The 21464-nt window shown below is 40.5% G+C and overlaps 1 protein-coding gene across 2 annotated transcripts in view; it reads left to right on the plus strand.

Annotated features, from left to right (window-relative positions):
• The first annotated feature begins 293 nt into the window (after positions 1-293).
• Positions 294-21464, plus strand: part of SP3 (Sp3 transcription factor) — a 34288-nt gene continuing 13117 nt past the window's right edge. Inside the window, exons 1-5 of one of the 2 annotated variants that reach the window (XM_064660810.1) lie at positions 333-591; positions 926-1050; positions 1231-1344; positions 11583-11673; positions 11779-12948. In XM_064660810.1, the coding sequence (XP_064516880.1) occupies positions 585-591; positions 926-1050; positions 1231-1344; positions 11583-11673; positions 11779-12948 (1507 nt within the window). In that variant the 5' untranslated portion in view covers positions 333-584. Of the gene's footprint in view, positions 592-925; positions 1051-1230; positions 1345-11582; positions 12949-21464 lie in introns of both variants that reach the window. The other variant, XM_064660809.1, reaches the window with a different exon arrangement.

The raw sequence follows: 21464 nt of genomic DNA on the forward strand, positions 1-21464 counted from the left end.
CCTGCGCCGCGGGCGGGCGGGCGGACAGGCCCCGGGAAATCAAGGGGCCGCGGCGGCGGGGCGGCCTGTCGGGGCGACGGCGGGGCGGAGGGGCCCGGCGGGCACGGGCCGCGGGCTCCCGGCGGGTCCCGCTCATTGTTCCCCGCACCAGCCCTGGCAAACAGGAAGCCGCCCCGGCATGGGGCGCCCCCCCCGCCCCCAGCGGGTGACTGGCAGCCCGGGCGGCCAGTGCGGGCGGCGGCGGCGGCGCGGCGCAGCCAATAAGCGCGCGCGCGCGCGGGCGTGGGCGGGAGTTCCGGGCTGGCAGGCGGGCGGGCGGGCGGCGGTGTCGGCCGGGCCCCCTCTCCCGCGGCAAGCCCCACCTTTCGGCTTTCCCGCACCGTCAATCAAAATAGGAAAAAAAAACCGGAGTAGGCTCGGGCCGCCGCCGCCGCTTCAGCCCGCCGTGAGCACAATAAGCATGTCCCCGGCGGCAGCCGCCTAGCCCCAGCCAGCAGGGCCTGTGTGCGAGCCAGCCAGCCAGCCTGCCTGCCTGCCTGCCTCCCGCCCAGCCAGCCAGCCAGCCGGCCGCTCGCACTCACACCATGACCGGTACGTACGCACCGACCGAGCCGCCCCGGGGGCTCCCCGCTCCTGCTCCGGCCCTGCGCGTCCCCGCTCCGGCCCCGGAGCGTCCGTGTGCGAGCGAGGCGAGACCGGCACTGAGAGCAGCAGCAGGAGGAGCAGGGGGAGGAGGGAGAAGAGGGGCAGGGGCAGCAGCACGGGGAGGAGGAGGAGGAGGAGGAGGAGGGCTCCGTGCGGGAGGGCGGGGGGAGCGCTGGGGTTAGGGGGGGGGAGAGGGAGGGAGGAAGGGAGGGAGGGAGAGGGAGGGGGGTGATCGCTCCCGTCAGTGACTCTCCCCTCCCCCTCCCCGCTGTGCCCGCAGCTCCCGAGAAGCCCGTGAAACAAGAGGAAATGGCTGCCTTAGACGTGGACAGCAGCAGCCACAGCGAGTATCTCCAGCACGGCAACGGCGCCGCCTCGGCCTCCGCCGGGGCGGCCGCCCCCCAGGTGAGCGCAGGCCCAGCCGGGCCCCTTCCCCCCCCCCTCCCCCGGGTGACACGTTGTGAGCGGGTGCGGAGCCGGTGCCGCCGCCGCCGCTTCCTGTGTGCGCGTCTGCGAGGAGCCCGGTCGCTGTCCCGCACTAACCGCCACCCCCCTTCTCTCCCTGAACCCGCCCATTGTGGGTAGGACGCGCAGCCGTCACCGCTCGCTCTGCTGGCGGCCACCTGCAGCAAGATCGGCCCGCCGTCGCCGGAGGAGGATGAGGCCGCCGCCGCCGCTGCCTCTCACTCTGCCGGAGCGGTGAGTGCCCGCCCCGCCGCTCTCGCACGGCCTGCCGGGGGGAGAGACTGCACAGCCAGCCCGCCCGCCCGGGGGGAGGGACGGGACACACGGCACTGCCCGCCCGGGGGGAGGGACGATAGCAGGGCCGACCTGCCAGGAGAGGGGTCCCCGGGCTCCCCTGCCTCTCCAGGAGGAGCCGGGCTCCCGGGAGGAGGAGGGAGCCAAGCTCCCCCCTCCCCCGCCATTGGGAGCGGCGGCTTCATTTACTTTCAAAAAGGGGGGGAGGCGGGAAGCCTCCCTCCCCCGACCCGGGCACCGGAACGGCTCGCTCGGCACCCGGCGATGCTGGGAGGCATCTCACCTCCACCTGAGCGCGCCCCCGGTATCCTCTCCAGGCTGTCAGCCGGGAACCGCGCAGCCAGGCAGGAACACAAAATGAAGGCTGGCTGTAGGGAAGGATGTAGCGAAGTAAAATGGCTGTTTAGAAGCGAACGCAGTGGTGGAAAGCAGCTTCCTGTATCGACGCTGTTTTTTCTAGGGAGAGTTATCGTGCGGTTCCTCGTATTGCAAACCGAATTTCTGTCCTTATCTCTCATGCGCTGTCGGCTCTAAAAGGAACCTTGATGACCTTGGGACCTTGCGTGATGAGAGGGATCTTGCAGGCTAGAAATGTATTCGTGCTGAAGCTAATTTAACAATCCGCATAACAAAAGCCTAATGGAAACTCACATGTTTCTTAATTGGTCTGGCTAAACTCTTTTGTTGGCATACGCTTATAGAACTCAAAGCTCTTGTGCATTTCCAAATAGCTGAAAATATTGGTATATTAAATAGAGTTCCAAAATATCTTCTAAAATGACAAGCTGAAGTAGTTTTTTTGGCCTTGGAAAGCCGGACATATTACCTCTAATTTTAGTTTTTCTTTACAAAAACACTTTTAAAATTAGCAAAAAAACCTCTTTTCTTTTAAAACAACTTTTGTTTTTTAAACTTGCCATACAACAGCCTTGTATGTTTTAGAATTCTGCAAGTAGGAAGAAAAACTCAAAGCATTATACTGGTGCATGAACTGTCTGTGGCAAGCTTTTAACAAATGTGGAAGTGTTAGTGATGTTGTTGAGTTTCTAAATACTTGAGTGCTAAACTTTAAAGCAGTTTTCATCTGTGCATTTCAGCTTACTTTACATAAAGGGAAGCTGAAGTAAAATAGCTGTCTGAGGTCATACAGCAGGTTGTAGACTAATGATAGAGCTCAAAATCTGACTCCCTTTCAAGCATCCTTTCTGCCAAACTTGTTTATTTGGTCAAGCAGTATGTTTGTTTTTAAAAATCTTTCTATTGTTGTTAGGTGCCTGATACCTCTGAGATTTGTTTCATAATACTGGATGCATACAGCACTGAAAAGTATAAACATACATATTGAAAAATGATGTTTTATCGATTTCTTCCTTTCCTATGTTCACCTTAAGGTTGTTCTCATTGTCAGTCTGGAATTGTGCACCGTGAGGAGGGGTTGTTCGCTTAGGATGAGCAGTACTAGGTCTGACAGGATACTAGAATGGTAGTACAGGACAAATGGTTCCTGATAGTTCAAAATGGGCAAAGCAGTTTTGAAATGGTATTTCTTTATTCCTGTTAAATTAATCTGTTGTTGTGTTTACGTATAAGAAGCTTTTCAGGTCAAGGCAGATGCAATTCAAGAGAAGCCAAAATCTTACTTAAACCAAATCTGAATATAAGCTCACTCACTACTTTTCATACATGCAGATAGGCCCCTCCTACATATCTTCTGTGAGTTAGGTTATAGCATTCTGGTAATTTTTACACTCCTACAACATAACTCTTGAATGATTCAGAATATTTTAGGTGGAAACTAAATATAAATTGGAGGAGATACCTGCAGTAGCTGAACTAGACACTGGAGTTAATTAAGATGACCTTAATAAAGAGAGGGGAGGGACTAAAGGCCCTGAAATACATTCCTTGTGAAAAACAAGGCCAAAAGGGATTTAGTGCAGTAAAGATTTTTTTTTTTCTGATCCCCTGAGTTTATCTTATCAGAGGATGGAAGAAGGAGGAAGGAGCTAAAAAGCCTTAAGTCGTAGGTACCTCATAATGAAAATGAAATCTATACGCATAGATAGTGACATAAGCGTCTTCCTGCAGTTTGTGATGCTCCTTCCTTTCCCAGGAGTATAGATGAATCAGTTTGATATCTGTATACTGGTGATAGTGCCTAATGTAGTGATAGGGAGGCAGCCCTTTCCCAGTATGTTCTATACCTGGACTGCAGTTCTGTCTGCTGAACATCTGGTAGAATTCTCAATCCATACAAAGAGATAGTAAAAGTTAAACTAAGTATTTCCTCTTAGGAGTGTTTGAAGAGCCTGCATGTGTAGGGCTAGTGGCACTGTGGTTTGGAGGTTGTTTTGTTACTGACACTTGCTTCCTAGGAACTGGCAGGGCTGGAGCCCATATGCTGGGCTAGCACACTGCTTTCCTGGCTGAAATGGAATGCTGCAGCTGCTCCCCAAGAGACCAGCAGTATGATTTAAAAGCAACAGCAAAACTCCCATAGGAATGTAGGGAATATTGCGTGTATGGGATTTGAGGAAGAGCTGGAGCAAATGTGATCTTGTTTGTTGTGATCTAGTTGTCCCTGCTTTAAACCCAGGGGTTGGGACGGATGACCTTCATAAGTCCTTTCCAACTGAAATTATCCTATGATTCTGTATTGGTATCTGAGTCCAGGCCTGCTGTTTGAGTGGACTTTGCTGTTATGCCACTGACAGGATTAGTGGCAAAATAAAAAGACTAATGAAAATGGCAACTGCTTGTAATGGAAAGCACATGAAAACAATTGACAGAATTAAACTCAACCCTCTTCTTCTTTCCGTCCTGTCAATGACCTGGCAGGCTGTCTCTAGTCCACAAGGTTTTCAGCTTGGCCCAGGATTCTGGTTAGAACTATATTTGCTTTTGAATGAGAGGCCCTAACAGGCATTACTTTCCAATCTTGTCTCTCTGTGCGTTGATGAAGATTGAAGTCTTTCAGCTTTGATTCCATGATTTATTCTGCCTGTGATCAACCAACACCACTGTTTTGTGTGTTGCTTGCTGCTTTTTGATTTTCATGTACCTGGCCTTGAATTTGTTTACCTGAGAATCTTTTCCTCAGTTGCCATACTGCTGCATCCGTGGTTTGTTCAAATGCTTGCTGTGGAAACTTTGCCTTGAATATTGCTGCCTTCTAGTATGTGTGAAAGCCTTACTGGGATGATATGCACTACTGCTTGACCTAGAATGACAGCTCATGTTTTGATCTCTCTGGATGTCTTTCCCTCTCCTGGGAATTTAAAGTCTGAGAAGTTTTATTTTGGGTCTTGCTTTTTCACTATTTATCATTGACTAATAATTCTACTTCCAACTGTCACATTTAGGATTCTTTTTCGTTTAGTTATAAATACTCTAGTTTCATTCCAGTTTAAACATCTGCGAAGATTTTAGCATTAGGTGAAAATGAGAAACAAAGCAGAAGGTGGCAGAGGTGTGCATAGGGGTGAAAACGAAAAAGCAAACAGATTTAGGTCAGACAAAGCGTTGATGGTCAGCTGTATGGTTGGCGTGATCAGATAATTGTTTAAGAAGCCATAAAGCTGAGATGATAACCAGTTGTTTATGCTCTCTTACTTCATTGTAATGCAAAACTAAAGACTCACTTTAACTACCACACTCCCAAGAGCATTCTTATGGTTGTCTGTGTGGCACTGGCATAGGTGAGGATACAGTGCAAGACTGATGGGAGGTTGTTTGGGAGGTCTGGAAGGCGGGTGAATTGGGAAAAACACAGGCTGGCTGATAACTGTGGGCTCTGGCAGCTGCCAAAGAATGGGAGCTGTGAGAAATGACTGCCCCAGTTGTGGTATGTAGTTGCATCTAGTGTGGTGCCGGGTACGCTAATTCTCCAGTCTTAAAAAAAAAAGAAAAGGCTGAGGGGAATTATTTATATGATTTGTTGCTTACCAACATGATGTGGAAAACATTTGGACAGCTTAATAATTAGCAATGTGGGGAAGATGAGTATTATTTATCTGGTGTAGACAAAGCATTTCTTTGTATCTTTTACAAATAAAGGTTACAGTGTTTTAAGACTGCTTTGGCATAACTTGAGCTTTAGAATTGAATATCACTGCTTCACAGAACTTAATGAAAATCTGGAATTCCAGTTTGTTTATGCCTCAGAGCATTACTGTAACCATCTGAGATGCACCTAGCTCAACCTCAGTTTAGGGGGAAATACTAATAGTGATGATAGCATAGAGAAATCGGAAGGCATTTTAAATTTCATGTTTTCCACTAAGCAAAAATATGCGTGAATGCCACGTGTCAGAGTTAACTATACCACTTGGTTCTCTGGCCTATATGATCATTTTGAGAAAGTTCAGAATTATTCTGACATCCATTTTTTCCTTTGTGAGTGATAAGGTAGCTTCCTGATGCCATGTTTCTGGATGTGAACAGATGTACCAGAGTGTGTTCAGCCACTATAGAAAAGTCTGCCTGAAATTGTCTTGCTTCTCTCTGTTTTATACTTTTGCAGAATAAAGAAGTTTCAGGTAGAATGTAGTGACTAACAGTGTATTTCCCTTGCTGCTGTCCAGGGGAACACAGTCTTTCTAGTACTGGATTAGAATCAAGTATAGAAGTTCTTCTAGAAGAAGTTGCTTTAAGGATGTTCTTTTAAAAAATTATGTTTTATTTTGCTTTATAGTTTTGGAGAAAGTAAGAAAATGTACATTTTAAAACATTTCCATATTTAAAGGCAGCATAAAACAGAAAGTTCTCTCTGTAATTTTAAACATTAGTAAGAAGTCTAAGATTTCATAGAACAGTTGAGGCTTGGGAGGAGTCTGGAGAATGTCTGGTCTGCCCCCAACTTGCTCAAAGCAGGTCAGTTAGAGGAGATTGCTCAGCACTGCGTCCAGTGAGTTTTGAATACCTCCAAGGATGGAGACTCCACAACCTCTCTGGGTAGCCTGTTCCAGTGTTTGATCACCCTTATGGTAACAAAAAAAAAAAGTTGTTTCCTACAATATTGGGGGGCAGAGTCAAAAGCCTGAGTGAAGTAGTGATAAATAATATTCCTTGCATAACCTTATCTACCAAGCCAGTCTTCTGATCATAGCCCATTGTCAGGTTAGTTACTTAGTTATTTCTACTTTCTAAATCTAGGCTGGCTACTTCTGATCACTGCCTTCTCCCCTGCCACACCCCCTAAATTTATTTGAAGGCTAATTTTTTCAAGGTTATTTTCAAGGTTATTTGCTCCATTGCCTTCCCAAAGATCAAGTTCAGTCTGACTGATCTCAGGTCCTCCTGTCTTATCCCTTTTGATGATTTGAATGAGCCTTCAGCACCTGAGTTAAAAGCAAGAGGAAAACAAACCATTTCACACAATGCTAATTTCTAGTTTGGCATGTAGTTATATTGAGATTTATACACGTATATAGATTAATAATTGATAAACAAATGAAGTTACTTACAGGCTTGTTAAAAACGTCTCCTTGTTGCCATGTCTCATTCCTTAGTATTGCAGCTTCCTTGTTTCTACTAATATCAGGAATATTGTATTGTCTTAATTTGGGCAGGTTCTGAACTTCTGCTGATTGATAAAAAGCTACTGAAGTTTTGACTCCAGTTGTCTAGATGTTCTTTAAAAGAGACACAGATGTATTTCACCAAATTAGCATGTCTTCTAAAGTAACATTTTAAGCAGACCCAGATAATACTTTTCCCCTGAAACATTCTTTGTTTCTCTAAACATTTGATTTGGGCATATGTATTTCTCTGAATTGAGTGGCTTCATTGGCAGAGGGCTGAAACATGCAACAGAATTAATTTGCCTTAACGAGCAGCTTTATGTCAACTGAACCACAGTGGCGGATGTTTAACATGTTTTTAACCTATGGCAAATACAAGATAGAATGTATTAGCTCATACTTTAATGAAAGAGTCGAAGCAAATGCATTTTATCTAGTATTTGTAATGACCTAAGAATGCACAGATAGTTTACTGTAGCTTGGTAAACACATGGTATTAAACTCATGCATTAGAACCCTAACTCTTTCATAAAACAACAATTTGGATGAGGCAGTGTCCAATCTTCTTCTCTTGGTATGTGATTTTTAAATGTTTAGGAGCTTGTGACTCATTATCTGTCCACCTCTGCTCATTTTGTTGATACTTTTGCTCTAGGACTAAATGGGGCAAAAGTGACTTTCCAAAAAGTGCAGTAAAAAGCAGTCCACAATAGACCAGCAGAGATAAGCATTCAATAGTTCTTTAGCAATAAAATACTGATGGCTAAAGGTATGTACTCAGTTGGTCACATTTGACACGTTGAAATTCAGGTGTCTACAACCTGGCAGGTTCTCACAGGGATATTTCTTCCATTCCAATTTTACTTTGGTGAAGGATATTTTATTTTTTATAACCCAAGTCCTATCATTCAATATGGTTTAGATCACTTTTAAAAGGTATTTTATCTTCTCTATGCCTTTCTTTTATATCCTTCCACATTTGACTTAATGTTGCTTTAATTTTCTCTAAACACATTGAACAAGACAATTATTAGATTTTTATTTATCATGACCCCTGATTCTTCAGGGATGGGATTTTTGGCTCAGAGACATCTATTTATTTTACCCACTAGAAATTATACAAGGCCTGTTAAAGGATCAAAAGACAAGCTGAACAGCGGTTGTTGCTTCCACTCTTTGTTGCTACTTGACCTTTCTCCAGGTGGACATATCATTTGATTTTAATTCTTCCCATGTCTTGTGTCAGCTACTTTGCTCTGTTCCTGTCTCTTTCTCTTGTTTCCTGATGCTGCTTCCAGTGAATTCCCCATTGCTTCCTGTTCTCTCCTCCTTGGCTGGCTAGTGCTGAACTTTCCTCAGATCTTTGTCCCTTCCTCTTGAAACGGAGCCTTTGGATTGCAACCGTCCATCCTCCTCTTAAAGGAACAGCTTCCAAATAGCTGCTACCTGAGTATCAGTTGATAAGGAAAAGAACTGTTGCCTTATCTCTATCCTCTTAAGTATTTTTCCAGATGGCTGAGAGACAACAAATAAAACTGGGAGGATTTCAACTACATTGTAAAGATCAGTAAATGAGTAGGCTGCAGATGTTACTGCTCATATATCAGTTGCAGAACTTTTGAGTTACTACCAAAATGCTTAATTGCCTGAGGATGCAGAGGAAGGTTACTACTCTTTAGTTAGTAGGAAAGAAGTCCAAGAAATGTCCTACTAGCTCATCAGACTTTGAAAAAGGATATAAGAGTCACTCTTGTTATGTCAGGTTGATGACCATTTGAGGTTAGAGATCATCCTTAAATACTCTTTACCATACAGGTTTTTTTCATGCTTCAATGCTAGTAATTTCAATAGCTGCCAGATAGCTTCTTGAAAGCCTCACCCTTTTTTTGCCCCTCCCTCCTCGTGATTCGTCTGGTGGTGTCTGATATAGCCAGCTGTAAGAGCAACATGTGAATAACAGGCATTTAGTGCTGTGTGTGGCAATGGCTTCATATCTTCATGCATGGCTGACCTGAACTTCTCCATGGACTGACAAGTACATCTACTAGAAGAGTGGCTCTGTTGTGCTAAAAGTCTTACAGAGCAGGATTTGAGGGAAGATTTCACTAGATCGTGAAAAGGTGAGAAGAGATGTGTGCCTAACATGAAAATGGCAATATGGGAATCTACATGTTTTGGAAATACAATAACGGAGGTTATTTCCATATCATGAAGGAGACAGGTTCCCTTTGAACTATTTCTGTGGAGGATGTTCATATGTATTACATAAGAGTACACATAGACATGCTATTGCATACTAGATCAGTCCAGTTTTAGCCTAAGCATGCAATATTTGCTTGTACATAGTTTTATATCAGTGAGGAATTATATCAGACTTGTAATGGTTTCCATTACTTTTTCTTTGTCTTTTGTTCTAACAGCTACTATCAGCACGTTATATTATACATTTATTTTATAATTACACACTTAAACCATATAACAATCATATTTTTGCTTTTGATATTTCCTGACTCTTGTTTTACCTTGTAACTTTTGTGGGTGTTTTGTTACTTTATAAAACCTTCAGTTAATAAGTATTTATATGCTTGTGAATTGAGTAGTTATGAACTTTCTTAGCAGCATTTCAGCAACTGGTAACTGTATGTAAACAATATTAAACACAAGTGTATAAAACTCATGTGATAGCAGAGGAAAATGGAATTTTTTGCCACCTTCTAGATAAGATATATGATATGGAATATTACTTTTTTTTCCAAATATCATAAGTTACAAGCTTGAAAGACTAAAGGATTTAAATATATTCTGTAAATGACAGGTTAATCAGTATAAGAGGAAAATAAAATAATAAAATGGAATTACAATTACTCCTTTTACTCTTTCTCTGCCTTGAAGCATTAAGGCCATAAAATTAGTTTTGTTCTGGTGATGCTGAATCTGTTTACTAATAAACTACATGAAAGGTTATGAATCACACTTATGAATCAGAGTATCTTGAGTTGGAAGGTACCCACAAGGATCATTGAGTCCAACTCTTAAGTGAATGGCCCATATCTTTGAGGGCTAAAGAAGGCCAGCATTCTTTTTTTTTTCACAATCATTATTTGTACAGTTCTTGAGAGGTATTTAGAACCAAGATATGTGTTTCCTTGTTGGAAATGAAGCTTGACAAGCACAGTGAAACTGTTTTTTAATAAGCACTCAGAAAATAGAATATTTTTTTTGTACATGTGAAGATTTTAGTGTTCTGGGCCGGAATAGGATAAGAAAGTGAAACGAGCAAAGTCCCATCCAGTGCTGTGGACTAAATTCACTCAGCTGCCACAGGATTCATTCAAGCTGGCTAAGTCTCAGTGCTGTGTTAGGAAAGAGTTAGATGAATGCTATATTTTGCATATTCAGGTTTTATTGTAAATGAAGTCAAAATGCAGCATCACAAAGAAGTTGTGATACGCTCTGGTAATTTCCCTACCAGGAGTGATCACAGTATCAGTGCAGAAGGACAAACTAGAGATTTTCTTTCTATGTCTTCTGGACTCTGACAAAGGAACTAAATTTGTTTCACAAAGCTGAATTGGTTGTAAGACAAGTTGGTTGCTTGTTGATAAATATTAAGTTATTCTATTGGTTTACTGTAGTGTGGTAAAACAGATAAAGAGAAACTTGATATTCTTTAGATTGATTATTATTTACAATATCAAGTTGGTTGACTATGCAAATCTGTGCTAAGCATTGCAGAATGTTAAATCTAATTCTTAATACCCTATTCTGAAAAAGCTTGCTTTGGTAAAGAAAGGTAAGTGCTTTTTACCTTTTCTTTGCTGAATAAAATCCAGTAGCATACTAGGTTCTTTAACCATCTAGGGGGTCTGCTCTGAAACACTGGTCTTTTCTGTTGTTCCAACTTAATTAAGAGAGATTCCCCCCCTCTCCAAATGATACATATGACTAATCCAACCATGATATCAGTGTAAAAATCCTTAGTCTAGAAGCCTTCTTCCCTAGTGAAACAGTAACTCCTATAAGCTTCTAGATAGTAGGACTTTGTGTTAGTGTAACTTAACTGAGGCTGTCCAGTCTTTCCAGCTGTGTGACTGTGTCACCTCTTAATATTCTCTGTACTGCTGAGAGTCACAACATGCACACCTCTATCATATATAACAGAGTCAAAAGACAGTGGAGCTCCAGGAGATACAGGCAGCACTGGCTGCACGGCAATTCCTCCACTTCTGTGTGATAGGTGCCAGGCTGGGTGCAGGGTGTAGCTGAGTCCTGGGGTAAATTGGTGCTGAGAGTTCCAGGAGCCCCTGCCAGCTCCCTTCTTCCCAGAGCCAGGGGTTTAGATTACCCAGCAGCCCTACCCCCCCAGAATAACCCTGCTGCTGGTCACCTGACATAGCCATGACATAGGAGCTGTGTTTGACAAGTTTGCAAGCAACGTGCAGCTCAAAACCTACAGATTGGTTACTCTGAGTTAGGCATTAGCTCACTTTCAAAATCTGTATTTCATAGTTTTAATCCAGTTGATGTTCATACAGGCTGTACTGCATGTTTTCCAGTAGTGTATCAATATCTAGTGTTGAATTGTGTGATTGGTCTAACACATAGTCTGTACATCACTTGTTTTAATTTTGTCTTTTCTTTTTTCTTTTTATTCAGACAGGGGATTTGGCTTCTGTGCAATTAGCCGGAACTCCAAACAGATGGGAGGTCTTGTCTGCAGCTCCTACCACTATAAAGGACGAAGCTGGTAATATAGTACAGATTCCAGGTGCTGCCACAGTAACTTCAAGTGGGCAGTATGTCCTTCCTATTCAGAGTTTGCAAAATCAACAAATCTTTTCTGTTGCACCAGGATCAGATTCGTCGAATGGTACAGTGTCTAACGTACAATACCAAGTAATACCCCAGATCCAGACAGCGGATGGTCAGCAAGTTCAACTTGGCTTTGCAGCCTCTTCTGATAATAGCAGTATAAATCAAGAAAGTGGTCAAATTCAGATCATTCCTGGCTCTAATCAAACCATCATTGCCTCTGGAACATCTTCAGCTAATATTCAGAATATCTTATCTAGTCAGTCTGGTCAAGTCCAGGTTCAGGGAGTTGCAATTGGTGGTTCATCCTACCCTGGCCAAGCACAGGTAGTTGCTAACGTCCCTCTTGGACTGCCAGGAAATATTACTTTTGTACCCATCAATAGTGTCGATCTAGATTCTCTGGGACTTGGCAGTGGTTCTCAAACCATGACAGCAGGCATTAATGCAGATGGGCACTTGATAAATACTGGACAAGCCATGGAGAGTTCAGATACTTCTGAAAGGACTGGTGAGCAAGTTTCTCCTGAAATTACAGAAACCGCGACTGATAATGACTTATTTGTGCCAACGTCATCTTCATCACAATTGCCCGTTACCATAGACAGTTCAAGTATATTGGAACAAAATGCAAATGACTTGACCACAACCAGTGCTCAAGTTCATAGTTCTGATCTTCAGGGAAATTACATCCAAACATCAGTCTCTGATGACACACAGGCTCAGAATATTCAGGTCTCCACAGCACAGCCAATTGTACAACACATACAGCTACAAGAATCTCAACAGCCAACCAGTCAAGCCCAGATTGTACAAGGTATTGCGCAGCAGACAATCCACGGTGTACAAGCGAGTCAAAGCATTTCTCAGCAGGCTCTTCAAAATCTTCAACTACAGCTGAATCCTGGAACTTTTTTAATTCAGGCACAAACAGTGACCCCTTCTGGGCAGATAACCTGGCAGACGTTTCAAGTGCAAGGAGTTCAGAACTTGCAGAACTTGCAAATTCAGAATGCACCTGGTCAACAAATAACTCTGACCCCTGTGCAGACTCTCACTCTTGGCCAAGTTGCAGCAGGTGGGGCGTTGACGTCAACTCCAGTTAGTCTAAGCACTGCTCAATTGCCAAATCTACAGACAGTTACAGTAAACTCTATAGATTCTGCTGGTATTCAGCTGCATCAAGGAGAAAATGCTGGCAGTCCTGCAGGTATTTATTTTACTCTTTTTGCAGAAAATTCTTTTATATTACTGCATGTCGTTGGTTTGAACTGTGATTATCGGAACATGATTGTTTTGCTGTGGAAGCCTACATAATACAGTGGGTTAAGCATAGTGATGATAGGTTTTATTTGAAACTACTGTTCCATTAGAATGGTAGAACATAGCCCTACTTCACTTCTTTTCATATAAGCTCCTGTAACTCCCAACTGGTCCTATTAGTTAACAGCACTTCAGTGTTTATAGATGGTTACAAGACTTACTATGCAGAAGATCTGCATACTAAATTGAAAGAGGGAAAATCTGGCTTTCAACTGACACTATTCTAAGGCATACCCATCATAAGCATACCCATTCTTCCTAGTCCTGAATAGATGAAGTTTCTGTGGAAAATCCAAAGATATCTATTGATGCAATTTTTTTCCCTTGAAAATTTTCAGACCCCCTGTGGTGCTGTTATTCATTTGCTCTTTTGTTCAACTCATTTCCTGCTGATTTAGTATCAGTGTAACTATGATGTAGGAAGCTCATGTAAGCAGAAGCGAAACAAGCATGTAAATATCGAAATGGAGTCTGTGCTTAAGAACATGTGTGAATTCCAGTACTACTTATTTGCAGTATATTTCAGAATGTACAGTCATGAGTGATAAATTTCACAGCGTATTTTATCTCTGTAAGCAAAGAAGTACTATTTTCTTAAAATAGGTGTTTCTTAATGTGAGAAAAAATAAAAACGCTTGTTTATCTTGGTAAATTTCATACAGTGCATTCCAAATTTCAGGGCATTTTCTGTTTCCAGTGAGAAGGTCTTTGTCTCCATCATACTTTGTTACCTATGCGGACACGGGGTACAGGCATCAGTAACAAAAAGCACGTACTGTGCATGTTAATACAGGTAAACTCAGATGTCAGAATCTAAATCTTGGAAAAAGGGCCTGTGGCTAATACCAAATACAAGAAGGTTGAGAACTTATTTCTGAGATTTATGTTTGGTATGTAGCTAATATCACTGCTTGCGAAGAAATGTAGCAGAAACTTGAGAAGAAAGATAGGAAGGAAAAGGAGAAAGGAAGCAAAAAAAAAAAGACACGTGAAAAAGAAGTTGAGCCTGCTCTGTGCCATGTGTATCACTTTGTCTGTTGATGGTTCTTGAGAATATTTCAATAGTGTTCATAATAAAATGCAAGGGAGTTCCATCCAGGATTCTTTAACTGTATTTTCCTATGAGAAATTTCACATGGGAAGGCAAGAGACTAAATGGGATATATGAAATGTGATTAAATAGACAGAAGTACTAGATGAATAGCAGAAACTATTGCCTGAAGTGAATAGCTATAAATACCTGATTATATTAAAAATAAAGTGGAGATTTATAGTGACATTCTTCCTACTTGTCTAGAAGTAGTAAATGGACTGGAAGGTATTAAAACTACAATCCCCTAAATTTGGGGAGAATGTAGTTGGTCCCTCTTTATGTTAGAAGAAACTCACTTTTTCAAAGTAACAGAAAGCATTGTTCTTCCCCTTCTTGTTTATAACCCTTCACAATATAGGATGGCACCCTTTCTTTTGGTTGAAAAATAAATATGCAGTTAGAAGCGGATAATGAAATTATAATTTTTTTTTAAAGTCAAAAGTATGTTGTTCTTCTGCAAATAAGAAAAATGGTTTAATTTTAAACCGAAAGAGGAAGGTATGTGGAAGGGACAGCAGAATGAGAGAAGTTAAAGGGTGTGAAGCTACTCGATTACTTTTTTTCTGCAAACTAACAACAAACTTTGAAGCAAGATAGAAGAGTTTCCCTGTATTTTCTTCCCTCCTAGCCAGGTAATGCACTTCCTTTCATAACAAATAGAGTCAGGCTGTAATTTCTGTTTTCATTTAAGGAAATTTTTCTACCTGAGGCAGAAATAGAAAGAACATATTCCTAGTCTTGGGTCAGAGATGGTTGGTAACTGCCTGAGGTCCAGATAATGTATTTTGCTCTATTAGCAGTGTAGCTGTGAAAACAGTTAGGTTTTAGATTTTGTTTGTTACAGGCCATTGTGTTAGAGGTGCTCTTCCAAGGCTCACTTCCCAGGTAAGTAGTAGGGGACATCTTTACTGTACTCATGAATGTGTGAGAGATTAAAAATGTCTATACCTAGGTCCTACATTTTATTTGCATAACGGAAAGCCACCAGAACCCTAATACAAAACCAACAACTCTGTCCAGTAAATGTACAGTTTTCTTTGAAAAATGTCCAGTAATTATTTTTCTACCAAAATGTCCACTTTACCAGGCATACATATGCAGAGACTTCCATTGCACTGAATTTCTCCTGAAAAGTCTTGGCTGAGCGTTTTTTAATCTTGGTTTTTGTATTTCTGATCTTGTAAGTTTTGTCAGTTTGGAGGAATTTGTAAGTTTTTGGATTCCCACCTGCACTGCCCTTTCTCCCTCTGCCATTGTCTGGACAAAGGAAACTTACTGTGTCAATCAAAATCTAATCATAGTAGCATCTCAGCTAATTTATTAATGTACTGAATCACAGTTTTGGATTGGTTATTTCCTGGAAAAAAAAGCAATTTCACCAGCTCTTATATAGGTTGCTTAACGTTTTATAGGATGCTGGATACATTTTTTTATATATACTTCTTTTGACTATTCCAGTACCATCTGAAGAAACTAGAAATTACCTGAAAGAAAGTAGCATTGGCTTGAGAATGGACTTTGCTACTTATCAGCCCAGACACGCTCACCTGGAAGATTCATTTATTTAAATAGAAAAAACCCTCTACAAACAGTTTTCCAGATTGGTCTACAGCTGGAATCAAGTCAAAGGGATTCCTTTCAAGAGTTGACTCAAAAGTGTCACTGCAAATGGGGTCTGCATTTCTACATCTTTCTTCCCAGCTCCTCCTCTGCAAGAGTGTACACAGCTCCTTGTCGGACTCATCTGCCTGCTGCCATTGAACTTGCAGTCAGGGCTGTTGGTCAGCTTACACCAGTTGATAATGAGTGGGAGTGACTGGCTGTTTGTGGTGGCGACTTCATTCCATTCCTGCCAGATATCTTATGCTGGAGTAATTTAGCTACTTTAAATTTGGCCAAAAAATTGCCTGACAATTTTCAAGGTAAATAGTTGCCCAGGCGACAATTTATCTTTCATCTGCTGGTATCTTGTGAGGCTTTGGTCTAACATCTGTTTCATAAAACAGTCTAAACTCCCAAACAAGCAAAATTGAAACAACCATCCCTGCAAGTAAAACTGTGAATGCTCCATTTTTAACGTTTTAATGCTTCTGATGAGATAGCTATGCTTTAAGTAGTTTTCTGCACTTTCTTCTGGCATTTAGAACTTTTTAAAAAGTTTTGGCTGGTTTTCAGTATTACACAACTTAGTTTTTTCTCTTCCTTTCTAAGTTCCAGTTTTTAGCCTTGTTAATTTTAATTTCAGTTATGCAGGTTTCCCTTCTAAGGCATTCTTTATACCAAGCTTTTGAGACAAGGGCACGTTATTATTATGAAATTAAATCTGATTTTAAAAAGTCTTGTGAAATGCATGAAGTAAACTGAAACAATGATGTTGAGTAAATATTTTCATCTCACAACATCTGTTTAGGGCTATCCAATTTTCATTTGAGGCATTTAGTTTGCATGTTGTAGAATCAAAACAGTTAAAAACAATTCCCCTACTGTTTTATTTTTTATATGAAAATTAAAATTGGAAACTGATGAATTTAAGTTAGTTGGGAATTAGAGCTATTTATGTACCAATCTTGTGTAAATAGTTTGCTTACAGCATGCTTAAATTACATTCCTTATTTTAGCATCATTTTCAAAGGAAATTAATAAATTGTGGAAGAATTAGATGATCATGCTGTATGTGTTTCAGAATCTTGCTTATAACAGCACATAGTAAATTATCTCAATTCAAGTGTAAGAAAGTTAGCAGAACTATGGTTAGTCTGGATAATTTTTTAATGCAAATCTATTGCTGTGAAGTAGAATTACATTTTTTTTTCAAATTCTTGAAAAGATTGAGTTGTTGCATCCTTCCTGTTCTGTGCTTCATGTGCTGTTCTGCTCTATGTTCCAAAACAGCTCAGTCTTCCTCAATTTTCTTACAGCCCCTAGTGGTAAGGTGAAACTTTGTTGCACATATGTACCTAAGTAAACATCTGTCATGAATGCCAAGTGTCTGGGGGTGCAACTTAGATTCTCAAGGTTAAGGACGATAGCCTGAGTTATCTTAGTCTCAGATATCCTCAGGATGTTCACAAAAGAATATATTACCCAGTTTCAGGTGCTCGTTTCTTTTTCATTTTTCAAATACTCTTTTTGCAAATACTCCTGAAGCAAAAGGAAAACTCTCATACACCTGTAGGAGTGTGCAGCAAGTATCCATGAAGCGAAAGAGGGAAGGGATTTTATTTCAGTACTGCATCGACTTAAAAAAGGCTAGAAACTCATCTTCTGTCTTTTTGCAGTCTCAGCACTTTAGGTCCATTGTTTCAGGTTCTGTACAGTTTTCTTGCCTTTGGAACCTCCTGGCATGATCACATACTTTGGTTCTGATCTCTCAGATCAGAACAAAACTTATCAGTGCTTCTGGTTCATAAAAAGTATCTGAAGTTTCTTCCAAGGGCAATGGCAGTCTTTTCATAATGCCAGGAATGCTCACCAGGATCCTAGCTGTGACTGCCCTCCTGAAGATCAGGCTGGGTTGTTGGTGGGTTGTCTTTCACTGCTTGGAGAAGGCACAATTTTTTTTCAAAAGGTAGTAATTTCTAAGGACAAAAGGAGATAAAAACAGACATTGTCAGTGACATGTTCTTGTAATTTGTCGTATAGAAATGATAGTTCTCAATCTGCCTCTAAACTTCATGTCAGTCTTTAATTCATGTATTCCACATATGTTTTGTACTTCATTTAATCAAAATGTTTTCCTTTATCCTAATAAGTCACTTGCTGTGCAGAACTCTCAAGTATATTATATCAACAACGGTGTCATCATTGATTAAAAAAAAATTTACTTTTTAGTCTAATTGTTCACATAATCCCATTTTGAGTGGCATTAATTCTTTCCTTACTTCTTTGAGTCTTTGATTACCCTCTTTCAGTATTATCACAGTACTAGCTTTTTTCTAACCCACTGGAGCATTCACATGGTCAAAGGCTTACAGCATTAAAACCACAGAGAGCTCTTCAGCCTTCTCTTAAAAGTGTTGAATGAAAATTATCCTAATCTGTTGATTTATTAAGTGTTTACTTCAGTATCTGTTTTTACATCTTCCTGACTTGTTGTCAGTGGGAAGCTTTTCATTCTCATCTAGTGATAGAACCATTGTTTGACTTTCGCCTAAATACAGAGCAGAAACACTTGCTGAACAGTTCTGTCTTCCTGAATTACTGCTGACAGTTCTGTTGTCTGGCCCCAGTAGCAGTCTGATACTCTTCTGTGTTGAAATACTTGATCCTGCTGATCTGTCCTCTTGCTTTCCTTACATATTTATGGAGTTCGTGGCTTCTGTGTCAAGCATGATTGACTTCTTCCCCCTTTTTAGTTAATCCCTGCTTATATTTTCAACCGTGAGAAAACCAGAAAAAGTAAGGGCATGGTACAGCAGGCATTACTGCCTGTAAGAATCCAAAATCTTGAGGATCTGTAGATAACACATCTCAAGGGAGTACAGTTAATGTAGGGGAAGTAACTGTTCTTTGACGCATAATGTGTGTTGTGGTAGCACTGGCTTAAGTGCTTTCGTGATTCAAATTCTTAAATAATTGGCTTAGAATATTGTATAGGATCACTTGGAGATACAGTTTGTGGCATTTCTTGCAAGGAAAAAAGTCTCTAGTTCTATTTTTAATCATTTTGCTGGTACCGCTTGAATATTCAGCACTGTGAGGTCCTGCTCCTAGACTTGTACACAACAGTTGTTTTTCCTCAGAAAATTAAAATCTGATTTAGAGCTATTGAATCTAGATGACAGTCTGTCTTCTGAGTTGAGGTCCACCAGTATTTCAAGAAGACAATCTGTAGTGTATCTTATGTTGCCTTGTAATTTATTGTGTAATAAAAATGCCTAAATTTACTCTTAAGTTTTGGGGGGCAAATCAGAGTAAAAATCATTAACTCTGTTCAGTTTCCCATCTGAAAGACTTGCACAGCTGATCAACTAGTAGAGAGAGTTTAATTTAGATAGTTTAATTTAGAAAGTTTAGTTTAGATGGGAATGAACAAGGATAGTGTCTTACGAAATTTGACCATCTTTATTAAAGCTTCCTCATATCTAGAGATTAAAGCAAGATGAGTCAAGGTACTGAGGGAATGTGGGTTGCACTGTAGAGAAAACAAAACAAAATTAACAAGAGAAGACAGAAAGGAAATGGGAATTCACATTTGTTTTCTTGGGAGAGGTAGGAAGAGAAGCCTCTATTCGGAAAAATAAATGAATAGACATGTCTGATTACAAGATGTTGAAATGGCAGACAGTCAATTTGTGATGCTGTGAGGAAATTGGTGTGAAGGTATGTACAGTGCTGCTGCAAATCTGTTTTCAGTTGAAAGACCATATTTCTGCTTTTCCAATCAGGAACTTGTAAAGCTTAGCTGAATAAAAAGGCTACCTTTGGAACAAAATTGTACACCAAGATCCCAATTTCCATCTGTTAGAGAAAAGTAAAACCTAAAACAAATCTAGAATGCTAAATAGGAAGAAGAATTTGAACAGAATATATGAGTTTCAGAATCTGTTGGCAGTTTAAAACAGTATCTTTGTCTAAATTTCATCTTCATACTTACCTAATAAGTCTTGAATTTAATTAAGAAGTAATAACATATAGAAATTTGAAGGCATGGAAATAAAATAGTAGTAAAGAAAATGTAACCTTCATTTAGCCTATATCTAAGTGGTAGAAGACAAGAAGTCTCAAATTTACTAGTGTCATTTACTACTAGTCAGCTTGTCATGACTTTAGGGATTATGTAAATTCTTTTAGTTCCGTTTTTTTGCAGAATATGTGTAAAACCTGTCAGTTGAGGCTGAATTAGAACAGAACACATCTAGAAGAACAGGAAGAGAGAAATGCATTCTTTGATATCTACATGAATTTGCATAATCTCAAATTCCATTGCATTGGAGAAGACTTAATCTTTTACTCTTCTCCATGGTTTGCCCTTTCAGCACCTGCATGAGTGGCATGCCCTCCTCCCTCCAAAAATTAGTCACAGAATTTTACTTTATCTCTTGCAATAATGTAAAACCTACTTGGAGGGCAACAGACGCATCAGTTCCAAGTACCTCATTTAAGGCAATTAAGGCACATTCACTATGAGTTTTGATGCAATCCACTCTCTGCTATACTATATCCTGGAGAGACTAGATAAACACTTAATCTATTGATATTTCTTTTAATTGTTTTTTATTTAAAGTATAATCTACATAATTAAGTATTAAGAAGCCCTGTCTGTATATTGGCAGTTTACGTTGTACTTTTCTGTGTGCCTGGAGTAGAAGATAGTCCTTCTGAGGATTAACTAAAGCAATAGCTAGACTTTCTGTCTTACCAAGATAACCAGGAAACAGCACAAAATTACAAACACAGTACTACTTAGCCTTCATTTCAGTTTTGCATTTTTTAAAATAATAGTATTAAGTATTGTATGCCTATGTAAATTGTTATTTTCTCCAGTTCCTCAACTGTTAGGAGTGCTTTGTCTGTCCCTCTTTTTTTTGGTCCAAATAAATGTCTTAATTATGCCTCTACCATTATAAACCTATCATGAGTCTTTGTGCTGCTGCAATAATGGTGGTGATTGGGAGAGACTGGGAATAGAGACATACTGATGGACAAGGGAAAGGAACTCATGATGAAAGTTTGTGAAATGAAACAAACACTGCATAGAAGAAGGTATAAAGTCGTGGATACTAGAGTGCAGTAATAGACTTTCTGGGCATGCTTCTATTTTTAGGTGTATCTCTGTTACTGGAGTGTGACTTTGGAAGGTCAGTATAATAGGAGAAATCATATGTTATATGGAATGTTTGACTTCAGTAGTGGAGTTGGGTCTTGGGAGCACAGATCCATACCCTAATTTGATCCATTCATCTTTGCTAGGACATACCTCTTTCGAATTATTTATATGCAGTGTTAAGTGGACTCAGCTACTGACTTTACAAACACACTAAGTGTCAATGTCTAATGTTAGTGAGATCATACTGAAATGACTTATTAATACAATGTGTTATTTTATTAACAGTACTTTAATTCTTATTTTAAATAAAAACAATTTATACAGTGTATGCTTTGTAGAACCTTTGATTGGTAAAAGAATTTTGAGTATGGTGTGTAATGTATCCAGTCCAAAAGAACTGCTTGGAGACTTGCATTGGGCTGTGCTGGCAGCCTTGCTGCTTTGCTGTATTTAAATTCCTATTATGTGCCCTTTTGCATAAGAGTGGAGCAGGCTTTTGTTTTTTTCTAAAGTTGCTCTAAGTGAATGTATCAGTATACTT

Source organism: Pseudopipra pipra, chromosome 7 (genome assembly GCF_036250125.1).
Source record: "Pseudopipra pipra isolate bDixPip1 chromosome 7, bDixPip1.hap1, whole genome shotgun sequence".
Classification (NCBI taxonomy): Eukaryota; Metazoa; Chordata; class Aves; order Passeriformes; family Pipridae; genus Pseudopipra; species Pseudopipra pipra.